The sequence below is a fragment of the Planococcus citri genome, chromosome 3 (genome assembly GCF_950023065.1).
Source record: "Planococcus citri chromosome 3, ihPlaCitr1.1, whole genome shotgun sequence".
NCBI lineage: Eukaryota > Metazoa > Arthropoda > Insecta > Hemiptera > Pseudococcidae > Planococcus > Planococcus citri.
The window spans coordinates 6,544,818-6,557,205 of record NC_088679.1 but is presented as its reverse complement, the minus strand read 5'-3'; the positions used below and the strand labels follow the sequence as shown (position 1 = coordinate 6,557,205).

The following is a 12,388-nucleotide window of genomic DNA, read 5'->3' as shown; positions in this document are numbered from 1 at the left end:
TGGTAGTGAATCGAACTGATAGACCGATGAAGACGTACTTGATGGGTAATTGGTATTAAACCAAATAAACGAGTCGCTTTGGTCGGGCCCCATTCACCTGAGGCGCAATCGGGTAACGGGACCATGACTGTTTGTAAATCTTCGCAGGCTATTTTCAGTTTACAAACGCTCTTGAATTTCATCGGTTCGCCGGTCAAGTACTCTTTTGGGGTGACGGAATTTGCAAATATGTCTAATAAAAAGGCTCCACTGCTCGGGGCGTGTACTCGGAATGATACGATATTGCCGACTACGGACTGTTGATTAAAAAAATAGGCATAAATTATGATTTATTAGGTTGAAAATAAGAAGTAGGGTTTAGTAATTTTGTAGATGAGGATCGTACCTGCATCACGAAACGCTTCAGACTGACTCCGTCAAAGGTATCGCCTTCGTTTTCGTAGCATTTTAAATTATAATGGAATATTAAACTGGATTGTAACGAAGCTGGCATTGCTATTCTTACGGTTGCAGCACCTAAATAAAAATAACAACGTTTAGATTTCGAGAAAAAAATACTGAATAATACAGAAAATTCATCGAAAGAAAGAATTTTAGGATTACCTGTTGAATCAGTTCTCATAACAGCTTTTGTATTAGAATCAGGGAAATATAAACCGTAACGGAAGAACAACGAACGAACAAAAGGTAATTCTTCAAAATCTTGCAAACTAATTGGATTCTTCAACAGTTGCCATTCCGGTTGCAATGGGAAAAATTCATAAATAAATTCTCGAGGGTCGGTTAAAAAGTAATGATCGTCGTATTCGTATCTGTAAAAACGAACCGAATTTTATATTACATAAATAAGTACCTAGGTATACTACTCGTTTTGAAGAAACAAAAGTAACTATCAGTTGATTGAGAAGTTTTCTAGGTAGTAATAAAACATATATAAGTACGAGTAGGTATAGGTAAGGTATAAGGTATATTACCTTAAACTATCCGATTTGCCTTTATTACCAGCCTTAGGCACTTCTTTCGCATTGACTAAATGGCGAGCTCCCCAATTACACTGGACGAATCTCCAAGCACCGGCTACATACACCGCGTTCCACGAATTCCTAAATCTATTATCTTCGAATCTAACTCCCGGTTGATATCCGGCTGATTTAGAGTAGCCTTTTATGACGACGCAGTGCAGACCCGCGTAACTGAAAACAATCATTTTCATTCATTATTTAGTTTTATAGGTAGAGGAGAGAATGAAATAACTACGCCTCATCCTGTGAGAAAGTATTTAGGTACACGTGAGATTGAAATGTTGGTGTATCTTACCTGCATAGTCTTCTAAAAAGTACATGGTAACTTTCTGTGCCGTATTTAATTCCACGTAGCAATCCCATTGGCGTATCTCCTCTGGTATCTTCGTCGAATGTCATCGTGTTCAAATTCTTAACCGTTATCCATCGGAATATCGTTCTGTGAATTAAATCAAAGCAAAATTAGTTTGGATGAGCCCAAAATTGGTACTAAAAAAAATGAGTACTGAAGTCATTTTTTCTCCTCATTTTGAACAGAATTAACATACCAAAGAATACATTGAGCCAAAAGTTATATGGTACTTATTCAAAATTCATCTATAGACTAACATCAACTCAAAATACATCATAGGTATGTTTCAATTCCAGAAAAATTAAAAATCTTTGATTTTATAAAAATGTATAATTAAATTAGGTAGTGCATTTTCCAAATGAAAAGAACCAAAATCGCAAATTTCACTCCCATTGAAGGGATTAGAGGTGATTTGGCAATCTGAAAATTTTATTGGAGAGGTTTTGGAATTTGGACCATAAATAAAGAGCAACTTCCACTGATCAGTTTCAAAATCTGAGGATGAGGCCAAATCGTTTTTTTTTTACCAGGCTATGCTCTTCCTAGAAAAAAATGTTCTAAAGAAAAGAGGCTTGGATCCATAAATCCAGATCGGTTTCGATCGTGCCATTTTTCGGATTAAATAGGATTTCATTAGATTTGATTGGATTTATTTGCAGATCCAATCTGATTCAATTGTTGTATAAACATTTTTTTAAAACCTGGATTAATCTATAAGGTCCCAATTAATGAATCAAATCAAATCTGTATTAATTCAATTTAACATGATCACATCTAATAGTTGGTTTTAAGTAATTGTAGGTGAGATTCGATCCAAATCTTGTCCAATTTGATCCAATTAAATCTCATCAAATATGTGTATTCTGATAATATTTTTTTTTTTTTTTTTTTTTTTACAAAATTTGGATTAATTTGGATTCAATTAGACCTGAAACGCTGTTCACAAGAACCTGAAAGTAATATAGAAACTATTCAAATTGCCAAAAAATGTTGCCAATAAATTTTTAAAATGAAATTTTTTTTTTAAAAATAAAAAGAATCATAAATTGTAAAAATGTTTAAAAAACTTGATACAAAAATAATATTACCTAGTACTTAATAAAATCATGCTTAAATCGTTTTCAAAGTCGCATAAATCACGTGTAAGTATCTCAAATAAATAAATAAATAAATTTCAAATAAAACAAAACATGAAAAATGCACAAAACAGAAAAATATTGGGAATGATCTTCAAAAATTGTTAAATTATTGTAAAAAGTCGGAAATATTTTTCACAAAAATGGTTTAACTTACGTTGTAAATTGTTTTGAAAGTCCCAAAAATATTGTAATAATAATAAACAACGAAAATTGCACAAAACAAAAAAATAACTTTCAAAACAGCAAAGAAAATGAAAAAGATTTTGAAAAATTATCGAAATATTAAAAAAGAATCTCGAATAACTCCTCTAAATGATGTAAAATTGCCGGAAAATTTTCATAAAAGTGCTCAAATTTACGCGAGCTATCAATCCATCAAAATTTTTTTTATTTTATAACAGATAACAAAAACTAAATTATGTTAAAAATCACAAAAATTTTGGGAAATAGTAAAAATTCCGCGAAAAAGGAGAATACCTACCTAATTTTTAAAAATACATAAAACCTATGTAGGTACAAAAAATAAGAGAAAATTGAAAAAGAGCTTGGAAAATTTCAAAAATTCTATGAAAAGTATAGCGAATATTTTTGAAAAAGTTTTAAATTGCACTACTTGCATTTTTTAAATATAATAAATTTGATAAAAAACTGAAAATTATTAGAAATTGTACAAAATAGGAAAGTAATTTTTCAAAATAACTTGAAAATTCGCGAATACTTCAAAAAAAAAAAATTCAAAATTGCACGTTAATTGTTTTGAATCTCATAATAAATTTCATAAAACGATGAAAATTGTTTTAAAAGTCATAAAAATTCATTTTTTGCAAAACTGTAAAAATTGCGCAAAACAGGAGAACAATTTTTGAAAACACATAAAAAATGAATGAAGCAACAAAATCAATTGAAAAAAGCTAATAAAAATTGTTGAAATATCATGAAAAGTCACGTATTTTTCACAAAAATGGTTTTAAAAACCATTTTGTAAACAGGAACGTAGCGAAGTGGTTTTGCTGGGGGGAGTGGGGGAGGCAAAAATATTAAGATTCTCAACTAATTTGTCTGAAAATTCCCACGTTTGGAGAAAAAGTGGTGAGGGGATTGTATTACGACATTATTACGAAGTGAAAAATTTGCATTTTTTATATGCTTTGAACATTATGAATTGGAAATTTATGATTTTAAAAGTAGAATAACATCATTTTTAATGAAAGAATTTGGTTTTTCCGATCTCAACATTTTTCAAATCCGATCATAGATTTTTAAAAATTGTAAGTAACCCTGTAAAAGAGAACCAAGTTGACCCGAGTGAAGCGAGGGCAAAAGCTTTGAAAAGTTTGTAGTTTGCAAAGTACATAGAACAACATCAATTTCAACGTAAGATTTCGGTTTTTCTGATCTCAACTTTTTTAAAATTTTATCAATGGTTTAGTGAAATTTTTAGTGTGAAAAAAGAAACAAATTGGCCTGAGTGAAGCGAGGGTAAAAGCTTTGGAAAATTCGTTATTCGAAAAGTAGAACAACATCAAATTTAATGTTACAAATTCGGTTTTTGTGATCTCAACTTTTTAAAAATTCCATAAATAGTTTCTTGAAATTTTCAAAAATTGGCCCGAGCGAAGCAAGGGCAAAAGATTTTCAAAATTTGTAATCTCAAGAAGCAAAATAGCTGTAATTTTGATGTGAAAAGTGACAACAATTAATTTGGCCCGAGCAAAGCGATGGCAAATGTTTTTTAAAGAAATTTGTGAATTTTAGTTGGAAAAATCATAGATTTAGAACTAGATTTGGCTTCAAAAGTTGTGAAAGTTGTTCATATGTAGTAATTGCCCAGATAAATAAACTTTGATGATTGTAGAAAATTTTAATTTATGAAAACTCTGAACCTAAAATGTTGTCAGAATTTTTGTATTTTCCCAACTTTCTTGAATTGCTCACAATTTCCCGACTTTTCCTAACTTTCGCGAAACACTGGGGGCGGGGGCAATCTGCCCCAAGCCCCCCTTCGTTTTGTACCTGCTTGTAAAGTCATCAGCATTTTATGAAAGAGCAAAAAATTATGAAAATCGCGCCAAATAGGAAAACGAAATAAATGTGCCCATGAAATAAACATACACTTCTATAATACTCCAATTCCAACCCTTCCCTCTGTTAAATACTTGGGTATCATCTTTGACAATAACCTCTCCTGGTCCTCTCATATAGAAGAAATCAGATCCAAATGCTTCAAAAAAATGAATCTGCTCAAGAAACTTTCACACACTTCTTATGGTTCTGATCGTCATCATACATACCTTACTCAAACTATACCGCACACTCATCAGACCAGTTTTAGATTATGGATGTTCTGTCTATACTTATGCCCCTGATAGTCGCCTATGCAGGCTAAACACTATTCAAAATACAGCTGTCCGAATTTCCACTGGAGCCTTTAGAACTACCCCCACTGTAAGCCTTCTTAATGATGCTTCTGAATGCCCACTTGACATACGTAGACAATATATTTCCACATCAACATACTTGAGCATAAAATCAAACCCTGACTTCAACTTAAAGTTGGAATATATAATTCCTATACATGCACTATCTGTAAAATTCCAATCTTTTCTCCAACAAATTGAAGAAAATATCATTAACATACACCACTTGTTAGTAAACCCTATCCCACCTTGGCAATCTTTTAACCCTATTATTGACCTATCCTTGACAGAATTTAACAATAATCACACCAACTCCATCATACTTAAAAGACATTATTTTTCTTCTCCTTCTTGACAAGTATGAAGAATTCAGTCATATATAATACTGATGGTTCAAAAACTCAACAATTCACTGGATGTGCAATCATTCATGGCGATGCATCTATCCCCATTGCTCTCCCCTCCCTTTGCACTATCCTTACTGCTGAACTATATGCAATTAAATCTGCAATTTCATATTCCCTTGATTTTTCTTTAAATAATGTCATAATTTTTACTGACTCTTTATCTGCTCTTTTATCAATAAAAAACTATAGGTCAAAATATTCACATCCTACGAGTATATCACTTGAGATCATTGAACTCCTTCAACTCTTCCAAAATAACACACCCATACTATGTTGGATACCTTCACACTCCCAGATTCAAGGAAATGAGCTAGCAGACAAAACAGCTAAACAGGCACACCTCCACCTCCCCCTTGCCAACATACCAATCCCTCTATCTGATTTGAAACTCCATTCCAAAACACTAATGCATGAAGTATTTCAATCTTCATGGTCTCAGGTCCCAAGTTCAAAATATAAACTCAAAAGCATCAAAAACACCACATCTTTATGGAAAACTTCTGAGCAACATCAACGTAAATCTGAGGTTCTTCTCACCCAACTCAGGACTGGCCACTCCCTTCTCACTCACCAATTCATATTCCTCAAACAGCCTCCTCCGTTATGCCCAGAATGCAACAACAGCCCCCTAAACATTGCTCATTTACTAATAGACTGCCCTTCCTACCAGAATGAACGCTCCAGACACCTAAGTTCTAACCAACTACAGGTCCTCCTCTCTAACAACCCTTCTCGCACAGACGAAGTTATTAAATTTCTAATCTCAACAAAATTAGATAAAAAAATTTAAAATTGTATGTACATACTTATCTTTATTTCCTGTATAACCTAATTTTAAGCTTTTCACTCGTAAATACGAGCCTCTAGCCGATAAGTTGCAGTATATGGCTCATTAAATGAAATAAAAAATAAAAAAGTAAAAAAAATGTTGAAATAATATTCAAAATTATTCGAAAAATTTTCTCAAGTTTTCAGCTATTTTTTCGATTTTTTGAAATTGGCAAAAATGGTTAAAAAATTGCACTACTCCGCGCCAAAATATTTTCCCAGTTTGGCATAATTAATGCAAAATTTTTGCCAAGAAAAAATTCTCAAAACGAATTTATCCAAAAATATGCAATTTTCAAATTTTTAGCAGCTCAGTAGACCCTTAAAAGTGGTTTTTGATTATTCCCCCAAAACACGTTGTGTAGCGACAGAAGCGAAAAATCACGATTTTTTTGAAAATGCTCCCACTTTGAGGACCCATTTCTTTCTTTCAGGGACACCTTCAGGGCTAAAAATTTTTTTGAGTAATTTTCAATTCAAAATGAAGTTCTACATATTTAATTCAGCCAGAATTCGCGAAATTCTTTTTTCGCGACCCGCCCCCCCAATCTTAGTCTTACTCATTGAAAAAAACAACAGCAACATCAACAAAAACAAAAGCAAAGAAAAAATCCTTACTTTTACCTACCTATTTTTTAAAAATCGTTTTTAAATTAATTTTATCGCAATTTCATCATTTTTTTGATATTTTGAATAATTTTTCAAGTCATTTTATACCCTTTAGACGAAATTTTGAACTTTGAGGAGGAACTACTGATATTTTGGCGATCATTTTAAGAATTTTTGGCAATTTTATTCATACTTTGGTAGATTTTTATACATTTAAAATGATTTCTCTGCGTTTTGAATCAAAATTCATAGCAGCGCCTTCACATTAGATAACATACAGAAGGAGGGAGGGGAGTGCGGGTAATTTTTTTAAATGTTCATTCACCAATTTATAGTTTGCAAACTGTGACAGGGTATTTATGATGCGAAGATGGAGGGAGCGAGCTACAGTGTCTCATGTTTTGAAAGTTGGAATTTTATCACTTCAAAATTGCTTCTTTTCAAGAATTGTTTTGACTGAAAAATTGAAGTAGATACTCAAGCCATGTTTAGGGATTTGGGGTACCTGAAAATTTTTAGACAAACTGAGGGAGAAGGGAATGTTCGTTATTGTCAGAAATTTTAAGTCGCTATAAGTACCCAATCTTCCAATAAATTTTAATTTTTACGAAAATATAAATAAGTGAATCGAGTCCACTCTACCTTGCTTTTTCAATATCAGATTCGCATTTTCCTACTAACTGTCGAACTAAATCAGTAAAAGTCTTTTGGTCCTCTTGCGCGACCTGTAACATGAAAAATTCCCAATATTAGAATCGAACTCAATTATCACAAAAATAAACATAAACGATATAATAGGATCTATTTTTCGGCCTCTAATAATAAAATAGGTACGAGTAAAATTATGAAAAAAAAACTAGTTTCGTTCATATACAAAGAATTAAAAAAAAAATCAAAGTATCCATTACTCGAGCTAGGTATACCTATACCAACTAATTGGCCATTCAAGCTCGTCTATCTACATAGTATAATCGATGACGATAATTTATAACGCTCTCGTTATAAGAAACGATTTCCAAAAAAGGCATAATTACCGAAATAGCGATCTGATCGACATGAGCAAATTCAATAGGATCACTATACAACTGGAATTTATATACAGCAGGTGGAGCAGGCAAAGGTGCTTGACTCGGGTAAGGTGATATCACTTCGTTGGTATCTTCATCTTCTAAATACAGCGATTCGACCATCATATATTCGCATCTTTTTTCATTAATCAGTTCTAACATTTCGCTACTATGCCTTTCAACTAAAGCTGCCGTCGCCGCTCTGCAAAAAAAAAAATAAACACAATTCGAGTTCAGAAATAGAATATTACAAACGTCGAACAAATTGAAATTTTTACCGATTCATTGACACCTTCGCAAAATATATTCTACCTATACCGACAACTCTAAAACGTGCTTTGTTTAATTTTATTCCGCCACCGCCTTCGAACTTTGCCAAGCATCGCTGCAGTAAATCTTTCTCCATCTTTCTTTCTCTCTCTCATTCTATTTTTACAATCAGTATACGAGTGTTTAAATTATGCGCACGTTGTAATAGAAAAAGAAAAAAATCAATATACGTCGAAGAAATCCATCAAATAGGTATCCATATGAGTGCTGTAATAGTCACGAGAAGAATGACATTTTCGCAACACCATACCACACAGTACAGACGACCACAACAACAGGCACACCGGTGCAATTAACCATCTCACCTACTAAATACCTCGGAGTCAGTATCATTTGTCAACTAATTTAATCCATAAACACATCCGACACAACGATGACGTAATCTAAACCTCACTATCGTGATTATAACGCTGGGTACTTTAAAAAATAAACCATTATAGCGACATCATCTCTGAAGTTGGTAATAAAAAATTGTCTTTTTTTATTTTTATTCGCCATTCAAATCTCTGTAATTTCCTTATATATACAAGTAGGTGAACATAACACGCAATAAAGTACACCAGATAACGAACAAGTTTTTTTTTCTCTCTACCTAATTCACTTCTGCACCGCGATCATTGAGCAAAATCACATGTATGGGCAAAAATTCTACATTTGCGAAATAACAACAAAACCACCTCACACGCCACCAGTTGAATCTGTAACAAGTGCATGATACTATTTTTTACAGGTTTAATTGACCATTGAAAACCGCACCTTGCAAGTATGTGAGACAAATGTACTCGCTATCTGTGTGTTTATTGAAAAAAAAAAGATTTAATTGACTCATTCTAACTCCTACATGTGCCAAGGACACGGTGTCCTGTCAACGTCAACTTTTACCTATCTGTGTAAAAAAAACATCGAATGTGTTTTAGAATCGTATCTTTGATGTGCTCATAGGTACAGGAAGTTCCATCCCATACAAGGTCTTTTCCACACGATTAAGGCGTTAAATCATTTATTGTAATGATAATGATTGTTTAAAATACATTAAGCATATTGATAAGTACGGTCGAATACCTCAATTTTGTTTGATTTCAGCACCTATGTAGTAAGTAAGCAGGTATGTTTACTCATATGTATTCCTAGTTGGAGACTTACGAGTACAATCGTCCAATTTTTCCATTTAATGACCCTTCATCACCTCGAGAAATTCTGCGGGAGAAAATTTACAGAGCGATAAATTGACCATCTGAAGAAGCTCGCTTATCATATTCTCGAGCAGACATCTCGTTTTCGAGATATTCGCACTAAATAGCAACACTTTCGCTATGACAGAAGCATATTGTAGCTCGATATGTATATTTAGGTAGGCATCGCCAAATAAACATGTTTACAAATGTTGGGATTTAATTTTCAACGCGAGAAATTTACATGGATTGAAATTATAGAGCGGAAAATTTGCTACATCTTCTCATGTATTTTCGCATGTTTTTAATCGAATTTTCTTTCGAAGAATACCTAACTAATAATAGTGTCGGGTACATCCGTTTCAGTTTTTGATAATAATTCCATTTTTTTGATATTTTTGCAAGTTTTTAGACTTTTATAAGTTTATCTGGTTACCATTTTCTGCATTGAAATTAGGTACCCATACACATTGATTATGGAATTGATAAAAATGGCCAGTTTTGCGTAACATTCGATCAAAACGTAATTTTGGGGTCTTAAATTTCATCTCCGAGTCCGCTTCGAGATCGTTAGCCTGTACATGCCAAAATTAAAGCCTTAATATCGTTTTTATGGTCAATTTTTTTTCTTCAAAATAAGTATGTACTTATTCAATGTTTTCAAAAATTTACAACGGGTTTGAAATTGCAAAATTCGGATTCAAGGGGGGGGGGGGTGGATAAGATACAGCTATTCGTGAAAATCTCAACATTTTCCCAACAAACAGAAAAAATTCTAATTTATTGAATTCCTTCCTCATTAATCATGGTCAAAAAAAACTCACTTGAGGTGCCCCCCTGGAAATAGGCTTAAAGGATAGGTACTTACCTAAATCCTTTGAACAAGTCGAGGATAAGTCATAACTCGATTTTTGGCCCCTCAAATTGATTTCCACGCCTTATGGGAAAATTTCAAAATTCTATGGGGACATCGAAAATCATGCTGGAGGTTCCAGAATGGCTATAGAAATGGTGAAATTCGGCTCGAAGGAGTTGGTATCAGTTTTAGGACTAATTTCCATAATTTTTGTTGAATATTTTTCATGGAATCATCATTTGTCAAAAATGGCCAATTTTGAATTTCCAAAAATTCGCAGAAAATTGAAAAATCAATTCAATTTGGCAGATGGAAATTTGCTTATGAGGAGTTCTAGACCATGCCTTTTTCAGTGCTCTGCCCTCGTATAAAGCCTTCAAATCCCCTCCCCCCCTCCCACAAAAAAACAAAAATAAAGAAGTTTTTTGAAAATTTCCCAGACCACCTCCTCCCTCCCCCCATCGTCAAATCTTGAAAAATTTGTAAAATTTGCCTTAATAAAAAGACTTATTTCCCGATTTTTTTAAAACTTCAAACTTTCCAAAAATCTATTATTCACACCCAAAAAAATGTTGAAAGATAAAAGTAAACTCCTCACATATTAAAATTTTTTTTTCACTTTTCAGAATGCGAAATTTAGAGAGCTTTTGCCCTCAATTCGTTGGGGCTTTTTCCTTTCATTTTTCAGAGCTGAAATTTCTAAAAAAAATCATTCAAATTTTGAAATTTTGAAGCCAAAAAAAACCAACCTTCAAATTTTTTACTTTTTGAAAAAACGCTGTAGGCAGGTAAATAGAGTGAAAATGAAATTCAGCACCTGTAAAAACTCGGATTCGCCATCTTTGTGACTCTTTCATGAGTTTCAATCGATTCAGACATTTATTTTCAAAATCTTTTCGTGCCGTGCCGGTTCAAATTCAAAACTTGCTTTAGAAATTAAGTAAGTAGTTTAGGAAAAAAAAATTGAAAAATTCGATAATTTTAGATTTGAAGAACCACCACAAAAATTTTTTGAACATTTAGGTATACTTTTTTTTTTTAATTATGAAAATTGGGAGGAACGATGAATATTTTTTAATTTTTTCATAAAAATTTTAGAAATGTGAATTGAAATTCTGATTTGGCAAATTGATAATGAATGATGAACCAGGCACTCAAAGCAAAAAAAAGTGTACAACCATTACAACTAGATTATTCTTTACCCCTGCCCCTCCACCCAAAAATGTTTTTAGTAAAATGAATAGAGAGCGGCCCTTGGGTTCTATATCAACTCTTTCAATAAACTTTTCCTATTTTTGAAAGAAGAATTTTGGAACCTCCCCAAAAAAATACCTTAAGCCATTTTGAACACATCATATATAGTCCGGCATATGACAATAGAAGTAATTGCACCCCCCCGGCCGATCCTCCGGGACAACTTTTTTCTTAAAGGGGACATCCTAAGGAACGTTTCAAAGCAAACTTGCCCAAAAAAAAGTTGGCCTTACTTACAAAATGGCGGCCATTTTGATTGACAGGTCAACCGAAATCGCAGATTTTCCGTTTCAACATAGGACTTGCACGAAAATTTTCAAACCTTACAAAGGTAGATCGAAAGATCATGCAAAAATTTATCACCTGTCAAAATTTAAAGTGCTAAAGTGCGTTTTTCGATTTTTGGTGAATTTTTGAAAATCCAATTTAGCCCAAAAATGAGGGAAGAAATCAAAATTTCACCAAATAGACCAAGAAAGCTGAAATTTGGAATATACCCTATTTTCGGCATGCCAAATCGATTGGAAACGGTTTCAACCCGTTTTGAGCAGTTCTGGAGCCTCCAGCAGATTTTTGAAACTCGAAATTCCCACAAAATTCCATTAAATTGGAGTTGTAAAGCTGAAATTTGTTCTAAAAACTAATTTCAATACGCTACGAAGAACTGCAGGTAAATTTCAAGTCGTTTTGGAGCCTCCAGCGACTTTTTGAAAAATCCTGAAGCCTCCAGCAGATTTTTAAAACTTAAAATTCCCGCAACATTAATTTATCAAATGGAGTTGGCAAGTTGAAATTTACTTCGCAGACTACATGGTGGTTTCAAACGGTTTTGAAGCTTCCAGCTATTTTTAGGAAATTTCAATTTTCCAAAAAAAAACGCCATACAACCTTTCAAAAAGTCGCTGGAGGCTCCAAAATGACTTGAAATCCACCAA

General features: G+C 33.1%; 1 protein-coding gene across 1 annotated transcript in view; it reads right to left on the bottom strand.

Moving 5' to 3' along the window:
- Hil (Hillarin) overlaps nt 1-12,388 on the bottom strand; it is a 60,507-nt gene that overhangs the window by 589 nt on the left and 47,530 nt on the right. The window contains exons 4-10 of the mRNA XM_065359145.1: nt 7,809-8,043; nt 7,417-7,499; nt 1,318-1,461; nt 975-1,193; nt 604-812; nt 386-516; nt 39-296 (exon numbers count right to left, since the gene is read on the bottom strand). Coding sequence (XP_065215217.1) covers nt 39-296; nt 386-516; nt 604-812; nt 975-1,193; nt 1,318-1,461; nt 7,417-7,499; nt 7,809-8,043 — 1,279 coding nt within the window. The remainder of the gene's footprint in view (nt 1-38; nt 297-385; nt 517-603; nt 813-974; nt 1,194-1,317; nt 1,462-7,416; nt 7,500-7,808; nt 8,044-12,388) is intronic.